The sequence below is a fragment of the Acipenser ruthenus genome, chromosome 24 (assembly GCF_902713425.1).
Source record: "Acipenser ruthenus chromosome 24, fAciRut3.2 maternal haplotype, whole genome shotgun sequence".
Classification (NCBI taxonomy): Eukaryota; Metazoa; Chordata; class Actinopteri; order Acipenseriformes; family Acipenseridae; genus Acipenser; species Acipenser ruthenus.
The window spans coordinates 19400711-19412897 of record NC_081212.1 but is presented as its reverse complement, the minus strand read 5'-3'; the positions used below and the strand labels follow the sequence as shown (position 1 = coordinate 19412897).

Genomic DNA, 12187 nt, shown 5'->3' with positions numbered 1-12187 from the left:
TTGAATAACACTCTTGCATAGAATCTCCTGTTTTGGTGAAGCATGCTAGAAGTTTATGAAATGAGAACAGCAAAATAACATTTTGTTCCACACAATGATGTGGAAAGTGATTTCATTAGTGCAATTTTAAATCGGAAAGAATAACCTTCAACACGTAATTGCGATAGATACAGAGTTGGACAACTCCAGTCCAGTGTTGTAGAAATCTCACAAGGCTAAGGCAGGCTGTTCGGAGCACCGTGTTTTATCCTATGGCCGTCGAGACCATATGCTTTGACAGAGAGTATCTATAGTTGGTACAGAGCTGTATTCTATGATTACAGGGGGTTTCATAGAGTGATTTACAGGTTTAAAAATGGTGTACAAAGTTTGAAGGAATTGTCTCTGCTGCTTGAGTCACATACACTTGCTCTTATTGTATTACTTGTATTGTAACACTTGAAATGTATTTGCTTACGATTGTAAGTCGCCCTGGATTAGGGCGTCTGCTAAGAAATAAATAATAATAATAATTCATAATAATACACAACAGGGTGATATTTGAGGATAGCTCGTATCAAATATCTGATCTTTAATGCTCCAGTGAGCCGCAACTTTTAATATGGAATAAACCTCTGCAATACTTTTTCTGCCTCCAGAGCTTAGACTTCATTTTTTATTTTTTTTTGTATGATGTATTTGTTTATGTAATATAAACAAAAAAATGACATCTTAACAAATACAAGGCAGTCAAAGCAGTGGGAACAATACCAGTATTTCCTGTTAATAGCTGCATAGTTCACACACCCTAGTCTCTGTAAGTCACCTTGGATAAAGACGTCTGCTAATTAAACAAATAATAATAATAATAAGTAGATTATTTTGACAAGAAACAGTCTTGGTTACACACACACACTGAACTTTTGATTTGACAGTAGCGCAGACAGCCTGTCAAACAAAATCAACTTCAGCTTTAAAAAAAACTCCATAGACTTGCTGAATAGCATCATAGCTGCCAGAATCTACACATCAATGAGATGTTTCATATCAAGCTCTCTCTCCCCTCCCCATGAAATCGCCACTCTATGCTTTTGTTGCTCTGTACAAAGACCCCATTAAAATCCATGCTTGGGCAGGCTGCCAAAACATCCATCATGGTCAGAAGCAGGGGGATTTAATTAAGAAAACAAATATGTATTCAATCTGAAATGCAAATGAATTGCTAAAGGATCATTTAACCTACTTATAGAGGGTGTTATATTGGTAAATATAAAAGCTGATTTTTGTTTGAAGATTACATTTAATTGTTCAATTTGCTTTTAAACAAAACAAAACAAACAAATGGGGGGGGGGGGGGGCTGTTCATTTTCAAGTTCACATTTGTAACAAGTGTACTTTTGTTGCTACAGCAACCAGAAATGAAGCTCAAGTTGAAAAAAATTACTTGATAGTAAATACAGTTTAATGCATGTCAATTTACTGTGTGCTCATTTCTCTCATATGGTACATTTGCTAGTGAATTGTGTATGTATGTAGCATTATTTACAATGCCCCAAATTTAAACAAGACACACAGTCTACCAGAGGTTTCTGAAGTGTTTATTCAGATTATATTCACTGAATCCTGTAGGGTTGTTTTAGTAAATCTACCATTTTGAGACCACTTGCCACTAGCACACGGTGGGTGGCAGTGGGCACTGCGGGCAGATGTGACAGACCCATTAGAAGGTGCTCTGTTGGCAGACTCATCACATTGCATCAGGTCCTTCTCGGCTGCCCATGGTCCCCCTGCACCCTGACTCGTGTTGGAGTGATGTGGTTTAATATGGCTATTGTTTAATATGCCTATATCTACACAGTTTTCATGGTGCTTTAATTATCTGCCTATGAACAAACATATTTACTATCAATTCATACAAAACCATATATATATATTTATATACAGACGTGCTCAAATTTGTTGGTACCCTTACAGCTCATTGAAATAATGCTTCATTCCTCCTGAAAAGTGATGAAATTAAAAGCTATTTTATCATGTATACTTGCATGCCTTTGGTATGTCATAGAATAAAGCAAAGAAGCTGTGAAAAGAGATGAATTATTGCTTATTCTACAAAGATATTCTAAAATGGCCTGGACACATTTGTTGGTACCCCTTAGAAAAGATAATAAATAATTGGATTATAGTGATATTTCAAACTAATTAGTTTCTTTAATTAGTATCACACATGTCTCCAATCTTGTAAGCAGTCATTCAGCCTATTTAAATGGAGAAAAGTAGTCACTGTGCTGTTTGGTATCATTGTGTGCACCACCCTGAACATGGACCAGAGAAAGCAAAGGAGAGAGTTGTCTGAGGAGATCAGAAAGAAAATAATAGACAAGCATGGTAAAGGTAAAGGCTACAAGACCATCTCCAAGCAGCTTGATGTTCCTGTGACAACAGTTGCAAATATTATTAAGAAGTTTAAGGTCCATGGAACTGTAGCCAACCTCCCTGGGTGCGGCCGCAAGAGGAAAATCGACCCCAGATTGAACAGAAGGATAGTGCGAATGGTAGAAAAAGAACCAAGGATAACTGCCAAAGAGATACAAGCTGAACTCCAAGGTGAAGGTACGTCAGTTTCTGATCGCACCATCCGTCGCTTTTTGAGCGAAAGTGGGCGCCATGGAAGAAGACCCAGGAGGACTCGACTTTTGACAGAAAAACATAAAAAAGTCAGACTGGAATTTGCTAAAATGCATATTGACAAGCCACAATCCTTCTGGGAGAATGTCCTTTGGACAGATGAGTCAAAACTGGAGCTTTTTGGCAAGTCACATCAGCTCTATGTTCACAGACGAAAAAATGAAGCTTTCAAAGAAAAGAACACCATACCTACAGTGAAACATGGAGGAGGCTCGCTTATGTTTTGGGGCTGCTTTGCTGCGCCTGGCACAGGGTGCCTTGAATCTGTGCAGGGCACAATGAAATCTCAAGACTATCAAGGCATTCTGGAGCGAAACGTACTGCCCAGTGTCAGAAAGCTCTGTCTCAGTTGCAGGTCATGGGTCCTCCAACAGGATAATGACCCAAAACACACAGCTAAAAGCACCCAAGAATGGATAAGAACAAAACATTGGACTATTCTGAAGTGGCCTTCTATGAGTGCTGATCTGAGTCCTATCGAACATCTGTGGAAAGAGCTGAAACGTGCAGTCTGGAGAAGGCACCCATCAAACCTGAGACAGCTGGAGTAGTTTGCTCAGGAAGAGTGGGCCAAACTACCTGTTAACAGGTGCAGAAGTCTCATTGAGAGCTACAGAAAACGTCTGATTGCAGTGATTGCCTCTAAAGGTTGTGCAACAAAATATTAGGTTAGCGGTCCCATCATTTTTGTCCATGCCATTTTCATTTGTTTTATTATTTACAATATTATGTTGAATAAAAAATCAAAAGCAAAGTCTGATTTCTATTAAATATGGAATAAACAATGGTGGATGCCAAATACTTTTGTCAGTTTCAAGTTATTTCAGAGAATTGTGCATTCTTCGTTTTTTGTGGAGGGGTACCAACAAATTTGAGCACGTCTGTGTGTATATATATATATATATATATATATATATATATATATATATATATATATATATATATATATATATTAGAGAGAGAGACTTTTTAAAAATGTGTTTTGTTATTTTTATAAATAAATATAACAAATATTAAAAATGTAGAATTCCACAGTAGGCACTTTGTATTGCACACAGAGCTCATTTCAAAAAGTACAAACTGTGAACAAGTCTTTATATGGCTACAATGTAGTTAATGTGGAACTTTTCCATTGTCCATTCATCAATACAGTATACTTTTATATAATGGTCACATGATGGCAGTGTCCAGAACAGAGAACCCTTGTTGTCATTCTTGTCCATAATTGCTTGCCCAGTAATTGAGTGAGAGTAGGAAACTGATACAGGAGAATTTGACCTTATCTGAAACCCTCCACTGAGCACACATGCTTGCTAAAATGCTGCATGAAACCCCACTGAAGAATAGAAATATCTGAGGGTACACCTTATTTTGGCACACTTATTATAAATCTGTATATTTCAAGGGGAGAAACATTATAGAATAATACTAGATATTATCTGCCGTTGACTACAACCGACCTGATTTTTTTGGCTATTGCTACGGATGTGTGGATAATATTCACAATCTGTTTGTTTATTGTCGAGTTTGATGGGTAATCAACTGCAGCATTGCGTTTCAGGACTTGAGGGCAAGTATAACTGGCCAAAGAAGCATCCTTACTGTGGAGGAGTGTCCCAGTCCCCCATCGATATCCGCAACGAACTTCTGCAGTATGACCCGGCCCTCCAACCCGTCGAGGTGCGGGGCTACAACAACTGCACAGAACCACTCACCTTGATCAACAACGGCCATTCTGGTAAGAGCAGATGAAACCAGGACACAACCTTAACATTCAACATTGTTCTAAAGACATTTACTTGAGCAGTTTGAACCAAAGTCATGACATTTTCAGCAGAAAATAATAGTCCTAAATAGCATTAATCCTCCCAAAACCTGCTGATATTAGTCAAGGCTACGTGATTTTTAGGATTTTGCTGCAAATACATGGCACTCTTATGGTAAATTGCATGGATTTATATTTTTGCAGGAAATCTTGGGTTTGCAAAGCCTTCACAAGACATGATATCATGATTATAATCAAATATTTTTACTTCTAATGGTAGTGAAAGCCGTGCTTTCTTTTTACGAAACCTATTTTGCTTTAAATTGCGTACTTAAATTGTATTTATACTAATGTCTCTAAACAAGACTGTGATTTATCTTTTGTTGCTGCTGATATAACACAGTCTGTTCAGCAATCACAGCTCTCAGGGCAGTTCAGACCGGCACTGTACTTCAATAAGCCACATTAACACTGCCTATTAAAACTGAAAAGCCTATTCAAAGATTTTAAAAGACTTGGTGCTTAAATATCCAAGCTTAAAACGCTTCAATATGGAATTGGACTGCAAACCCATTAATAGCACCCTGCCAGTCCCTTATGAATTTGCATTCAATGAGGAATGAGGGCCAGTGTCCTTTAATGGGTGATATCCTAGTTGTTGGGCCCTACTGTAATTGCAACATAACCTGCTAAGCAGTCTGACTAAAATTTCTCTAAATTCCTGAACTGCAACCAATCCCTGTTATAGATTTGACAAAATGCCATGCATAGAATATACGGCATACTTAAGTTACAAATAAACCACACACGCGCACAGGGTGTCCTTATAAGAGGTGTCATAGCCAGGGTTCACATAACTTTTATCATTAGGTTCTCACGTGAGTACCAGTAGAAATGGTTTGGTAGTCACCAAAATTAGGGGTCATCAACCAAGTCTCTGTCTATCTCCACCTCCTCCTCCTCCCACAGTTCAAACAATTGGAATGTCAAGAATCAGGGGTGCAATCCTGGAGCTAGATTCAAAAACATAGCGCAAGTGACATTAAATTCTGGCACCAGTAGACATGTTTTATTTATTATTATTTTTATTATTTTTTTATTCGTTGGCAACTATAGATGATAGTTTCTCATTGGGTCTGGACTACTCAACTGACTCACACAACCCACCCACACTCCTCCACATACACAGGAGAGAAGGATCGTGTCGTATGAGAAGTTGTAAGGGGGGCTTGATTAGGGTGGGGTTTCATAATTTAGCAACAGAAGGCTCTCTGGTGCTAAACTTTCAAAACCAATTTTCAAAACGATTTGCACCCCTGTCAAGGATGCTGGGTTCAGGACCAAAGGTTTCAGTGGTCATCTTACACATATGAAAGGCATGAGACTGATAGGTGAGATCGATATTTTTTTTTTTTTTTTTTTTAAACTGTTGACGTGGAAACCCACGCTCACAAGCAGCACTGCTTAATGGCTGTGTCAGACAACAACAATAGTTTCTGAATGTTTGTTTAAGTAGGAGTCTGGTTATTACAATGTTTAACAAGTCATCACACATAATCTGTTTATTTCAATAGCCTACCACCAAATTCCAGCCCTGGGGATTCAAAAGCAAAGAACAAAAGACCTCTTCACTTTATTAGTGTTGTTGAACACGTTAGCTTGATGGCACAAAGGTATTTATAGAAGGATATAACTGAGGGGAAACAAAAATTAAGTGAAATGCTTAAGTAAAGTAATTGTTTTAAATGTACAAACATTGACACTTCCTCTAATCCACGCTCAGTTTGGGAAGCGAAGCGTTTGCGAGCTTCCACAATGCCACTCCCCGTAACTACATCCCTCTTCTCTGAATGGACAGCTAAATCAAGATCCCTGTTATCATTGGTTGTTTCAAGTGTCCATTAAAACAAAATGGTTATGAAATGCATGGTTCCAATTTAATGTATTATGTATTTAATTATATCCTGATGTAACTATCACTGACACTGTTATCTGCTCCGTTATTGAATTGTATTTTGTCATATACGTGTACTTGCTAGAACCAAAGTCATTGTATTTTTATCTTGTTCTTAATCGTATTATTACTTGTACTGTGATTCTTGAAATGTATTTTTGTTTACGACTGTAAGTCGCCCTGGATAAGGCCGTCTGCTAAGAAATAAATAATAACAATAATAATAATAATAATTGGTGCGCATGCATACCTGCATACCTGCGTACCAGTTATGTGAACACCTGGTCATAACGCATGAGCAGACTGAACTCGTCCAAACTGCTCCAGGTGACATCTCTTGTACATCCTGCACACAACCTATTGACTTCTATCAATCCAGGTGATACAGTACATTGCTCTGAATATAGTGGGAGCTCAATACACCACACCTTAATGCGCACCCTGAGGGACTGCCCCGGGGTGAGATACTTTAAGTCCAGGTGCTTAGATACGGATCTCTGTGTGGATGAGCAGTGACTGCGAGAGTGTGATAATATACAGTATAGATCCCCTTATTTAAACCTGGCTATGAAGACCACTGTTTTGAAGATACCTCTTTGTCAATACACCATTAATATGCAGGTCCACGTAATGTGGCCAAAAGTTACACTAACTTATCTTTTAGGACATTTGACTGTTTTAGCTGCGTGATCTGGAAATTGATTAACATACTTCACGCATGGTGATGAACAATGCTAAGTAAGCACTGTTCTGTATGTACAGCACTTTAGAAACAGGGTTCTGTTTTGTTTGCTTTACAAACATTTTCCGTACAGAGCTGCAGTTTTCACTACCACATTGAGGTTTAAGACTACAGAGCTGCAGGGGGCAGCAGCTAAATGTGGATAAAACGTCTGTCCCATGGTGTCCACACTGGGAAGGACTGTAGCCTAAGTGATTTGTGTGTGTTCGTTTGCAGTGAAAATGTCTCTGCCTTCAACCATGTACATCAGCAGCCTGCCTCACCGCTACTCTGCAGCTCAGCTCCACTTGCACTGGGGAAGCACGGACCACCTCGGAGGCTCTGAGCACACCATCAATGGGAAACAGTATCCAGCAGAGGTAAGACCATTAAACCCTTCACTGATGCTGCCCGCCCACCGCCCCAGGCTTTAAAAGAATCCTTGCTGTCCCAGCTGCCATACATGGCCTTGCACTCCATTTGACACACGTCAGAAAAAGCAAACCTAATAAATCCGTAGTAACAGTTATATTGATGGGATATGTAGGCCAGCCCTAGAAAATCAGGAAGAAACTTGTTTCTGTAATGTAACCTAGAGCACAGTTGTCATGATGGCCTAGTTCTACCTCCTGGGTAATCTGTGCTTGTGTCTGTTAGAACCGGAGATAACTAGTATTTGATGTTCCTAACCCCTGACAGTAACATTTGTCATCTCTGTGTGTTTTTCTCATTTTGACTTATGACTTCAATGACATGACGTATCATTCCTGTACATGCCTGTACATCAACTAAGAAAAAGGCTGGTTGATATATTGGATGTATTACAGAATACATTTGGAATTGAAATGCAACAGATGAAAGACAGGGTGAGGAGTGGGATTGGATTGTAATTGCATAATCAAGCAATTCAGTGATTGAGTAAAGGTGTAATGATTCATCGTGTATCAATGAATTGTAATACTTTCTTTACGTGACATATCTATTCGTAATAGAGGTATGTATCATTTGTATCGTGATACAAAACCAAAAGCACCACACAGCTCATTGTAGTTCACCAAGTGGGTCTTGAATGACGAATACAAGTTTTGTAGTTGGTATGAATACATGCTGTCCTGATTTCATATCATTTTTGTCTTTTAGTATAATAGTCCATTATTAATTGATCATGTGATCTTATTATGCATCATACAAGTAGCCCATTAGGAACTTAACCTGTATCGTGATACACAGAGTATTGCAACCTGCATATCGTGATCTGTATCGTGACATTAGTGTATCGAGTGTAAATAAGTACAATGTTCTGAGATTCAAATCTGACCCAGAAAGAGACGCAAAGACAAACTGACACAAATTAATGATATCATTTCTAGATAATGTTGTCTTAAAACAACAATTCAAATTCTCAGTAAGATAAAAATGGATTCCTTCTGCTGAAATTGGCTTTCAAATAGAAGCACTGGCTGTATTCCTTGCAGTTCATTTTATTCTTCGGGTCCCCATTCCAAAATAAAAAAGGACTGACTTGGTCCATGTATCACACTCTACATGGTGAACATGGTAACTGTCCAGATTAACCACTCATTTCACACCAATCTTTACATATCATACACTCCTGGAGACCTTTTGGATTGCATTGGGATGTAATCCGATCAAATATTGTATGCAAACGTGTAATCTTTTCAAGTATGTGTTATTATAGTACCTGATTGAGGATCTTCTGTAGGTGTGTACACTGGTTTAACTAATAAGACGAAATGAGTTTGAACCCAGGCCTCCAGTGGTTAAAGGTTTAATCACAAGGAAAATTTTGGGATGGTTTGTAGAATGGAGCTGCATCAATTTGTTTAATTACCGCATTCAGACACTGATGCAAGCACAATCAAATTTAATATCACCAAAACCATTTAGGTTATGTGTTGGGAACTGCTTAAAGAGGTACTGGATTTTGTCTTTAAGAACATAGCGTTGCACTCAAACCTCAGATAATCTAGCTAAGAAATGAACTAATAGTCATTTAATGGGGGAAAAAAATGTGTTGATCTATACTTAATGATAACCCCTCACTGCATTTTACACTGAAATATAACACTAGTGGAAATAAGACTCCTATTGCATCACAGTTGAACCCATTCCAGGTTTTAATGCTCAATTACACAGTGTATAAGTAACAACTCAGGTACGTCTTGGCAAACTCCTAGTAAAACCATAAAATTGCTATGCAATGGGAGTCTTATTTCCATTGCTGGACGATTACAGAAGAGCTTCATTTTATGGCGGCACAACACTATGTAATTTGGATCAAATGACGTAACTGATTGTCTTTTGAATGTACATTTTCCATGGTTTGAGTCCACATTAAATATGCCAGAAGATTGTATAATTTGTGGAACAGCTTTTATTTTCACCCTGGCTCAGATTTCTTGTGGTTTTCCTTAGTTGGTTTTCCTGGTGTATGTGCAGCAAGTCATGTATGAGCATGCGATGCAAAGCACGTCTCATGTGTATGGAAAGGCATTCACTGCAGTTATTGCATATTTTCTTTGTGTCGGTGCCAGTGTAAATAAAATCTCTTCCATCAGAAGACTTCCATCCGGTGTGATAATACCAAGGTATCACAAACAAAGTACAGTCAGTGAGTGTGTGTGTGTGTGTGTGTGTGTCTAGAGATAGCTTTGATAATAATCAGTTTTAGTCATCGCATCATTATGAATGTTTTAAATTCACATGTTTAACCCTTTTAAGGTACAAGGGACATATGTGTCCCGCAAATTAAAATGATGCCAACTTTCTTATTTGTGCAAAGAGGTGCACGAAACGGGTTTATTTACTGACAGGTTGGATCTTGCCATCCAAATTGTCAGTTTCCTTATGATACTTCAGTCACTCTCAAATATATTTTAAGAAGAAACCCTTATAAACAACCGCTCAATTCCTTGTGTACCTTAAGGGGTTAAAGCTATCCTGTTGCCTCGACAGAGCTCACAGAATCATGTCTAACCTTCCAAAGTAGCAACCATTTAACCATGTTTTATACAGGTTTGACTGCTATAATGAAGTGTTTTTTCAAGTATTAAATTGTTTTTGCTGTGGTCCCGATCAGCCTTTTTAATTCTCTGGCTCTCCTCCTCTCCCCAGATGCACATTGTGCATTTTAACTCTGACAAGTACAGCAATCTTTCCACAGCAGTGGACAAAGCCGATGGACTGGCAGTAATGGGTGTTTTCATTGACGTAAGTACCTACAGGACCTACAAATTCAAAACCATTACTTTACTTTTATTTTTTTCTGTAGGGATATACAGAAGTGTAACATTTGGTTTTGTTTCTCACAGGTTGGGGCGTTCAATCCGGTCTTTGATCATATTCTGAGCCATCTTGGGAGTGTGAGATATAGAGGTAAGCTTTTTTTTAATTTGCAACCTTCTAGCTCCAAAGCTAAACACTTACCAAGTTTACAAGAAGGTCCCTCTTCAGCTAACCTGCTAAGAGTTAACGCTGGTCTTTAAACTCCCCTTCTTTGTTACAGCACCCTGTCACACTGCTACCAGGTAAAAGTGCTCTATTGACCTTGGGCATGCTTAACAACACTAAACAAGACACTGCAGTTTATATACAAGATGTAGTTTTACACTTTAGATAACAGTAAAGGTTTTAGATCCCATATTAGTTGTGTGTGTTTCTTTTTCCACTATAAAGTGCTACCTCTTGATTTCGCTCTCTGCCTTGCACATCGAATAAGTGAAGTACTCTTCTACAGCATTTACTGTCAAGACAATTTACTGTCAACCTTGCCTAAGAGTGAGTTAACCAAAATGAGCGAATTCCGAACGGTGAATTGTTGAGGGAGCGCTGTACTCCGTTTGATTTTATATTCCTTTTATTTATTTTTCTTTGGTTGGAATCACCTAAACCGTATTTTAGAGACTTTCTGCTGCATTCATTGCCTGTCATGCCGCTTCTCCTAGATCAAGTAGTACAAATTCCTGCCTTTAATATCTTCAATCTGCTCCCTGAGCGGCTGGATGAGTTTTACCGGTACGACGGCTCCCTGACCACCCCGCCCTGCTACCCCAGTGTGCTGTGGACAGTCTTCAGAAACCCTGTCAGGATATCACAGGAGCAGGTGTGTCTGCTGCAAATAAGCAAATGCTTCTAATGACACATGGTTTGGTGTTTTTCCTGCTCCAACTAGCTTTGGAATATATATATATATATATATATATATATATATATATATTCTTATAATATCTTTTGATATAGATCGACCTGCATCTTTGTGAAACAAAACATTTGTATTGAAAGGGAAGACAATACATATTACATCTTCTCACATGGTGCTTGTTGACATAACATTGCCCTTGTGATGGTGTTTGCTGCTGGTTGGTTGTGCATGTATGTTACCTAGGAAGATGTGCACTGCATTCATAGAGAATTGCTGCACTGGATTTTAGATGAATGTGGTTCTCTCATAGCCAATATACGATAGAACGATAAGGGAAAGATTCTCTAAGCACACTCCAGTGCGAGGTATTCACCTGACTGAGTGGATGAAGTTACAGATGAACTGCATACAGTAGACCGGTTTTTTGCTTGTTCTGCCACATTAGCAGGCTGCTTACTTGTGATGTCATTATGAGTCCAAGATAAAGGCATATTGTAGTTCTTGTAATGTTCTGAAGGACACTATGCATTTTGGGGTCTATTTTCTTTCAACCACCAAACTAAATTAGATTTTATTGCTGTAAAAAAACAAACACTAATTCCTTTGCAAAACTGTGGTTCATAGTGGCAGTGAAGTATGCCAAGCCGTCTTTCACTGAGGAGACGCGGTTACTGCTATAGCTTGTCATTAAATGGCTGAAAACGTCCCCTGCTCTGTAATGCATTTGGGATTTGGCCGCCTCCAGCTCTTCGTAAATAACTTTTTATACCATCTTTGCATCTACCCAGCTCCTGTCATTACAAACTGTATTGTACAGCACCTACGTAAACGAGCCCATCTCCTTGAAGATGAATCAAAATTACAGACATCCTCAAGAGACCAATGAGAGGCATGTTGTAGTGTCCTTCCGTGATGGTA

General features: G+C 38.6%; 1 protein-coding gene across 6 annotated transcripts in view; it reads left to right on the top strand.

Annotated features, from left to right (window-relative positions):
* LOC117429525 (carbonic anhydrase 12-like) overlaps positions 1–12187 on the top strand; it is a 36330-nt gene that overhangs the window by 8270 nt on the left and 15873 nt on the right. For 5 of the 6 annotated variants that reach the window (XM_058998571.1, XM_058998570.1, XM_058998569.1 and 2 more), the window contains exons 3-8: positions 4229–4405; positions 7345–7487; positions 10243–10338; positions 10440–10503; positions 11073–11230; positions 12058–12184. In XM_058998571.1, the coding sequence (XP_058854554.1) occupies positions 4229–4405; positions 7345–7487; positions 10243–10338; positions 10440–10503; positions 11073–11230; positions 12058–12184 (765 nt within the window). The remainder of the gene's footprint in view (positions 1–4228; positions 4406–7344; positions 7488–10242; positions 10339–10439; positions 10504–11072; positions 11231–12057; positions 12185–12187) is intronic. The other variant, XM_058998573.1, reaches the window with a different exon arrangement.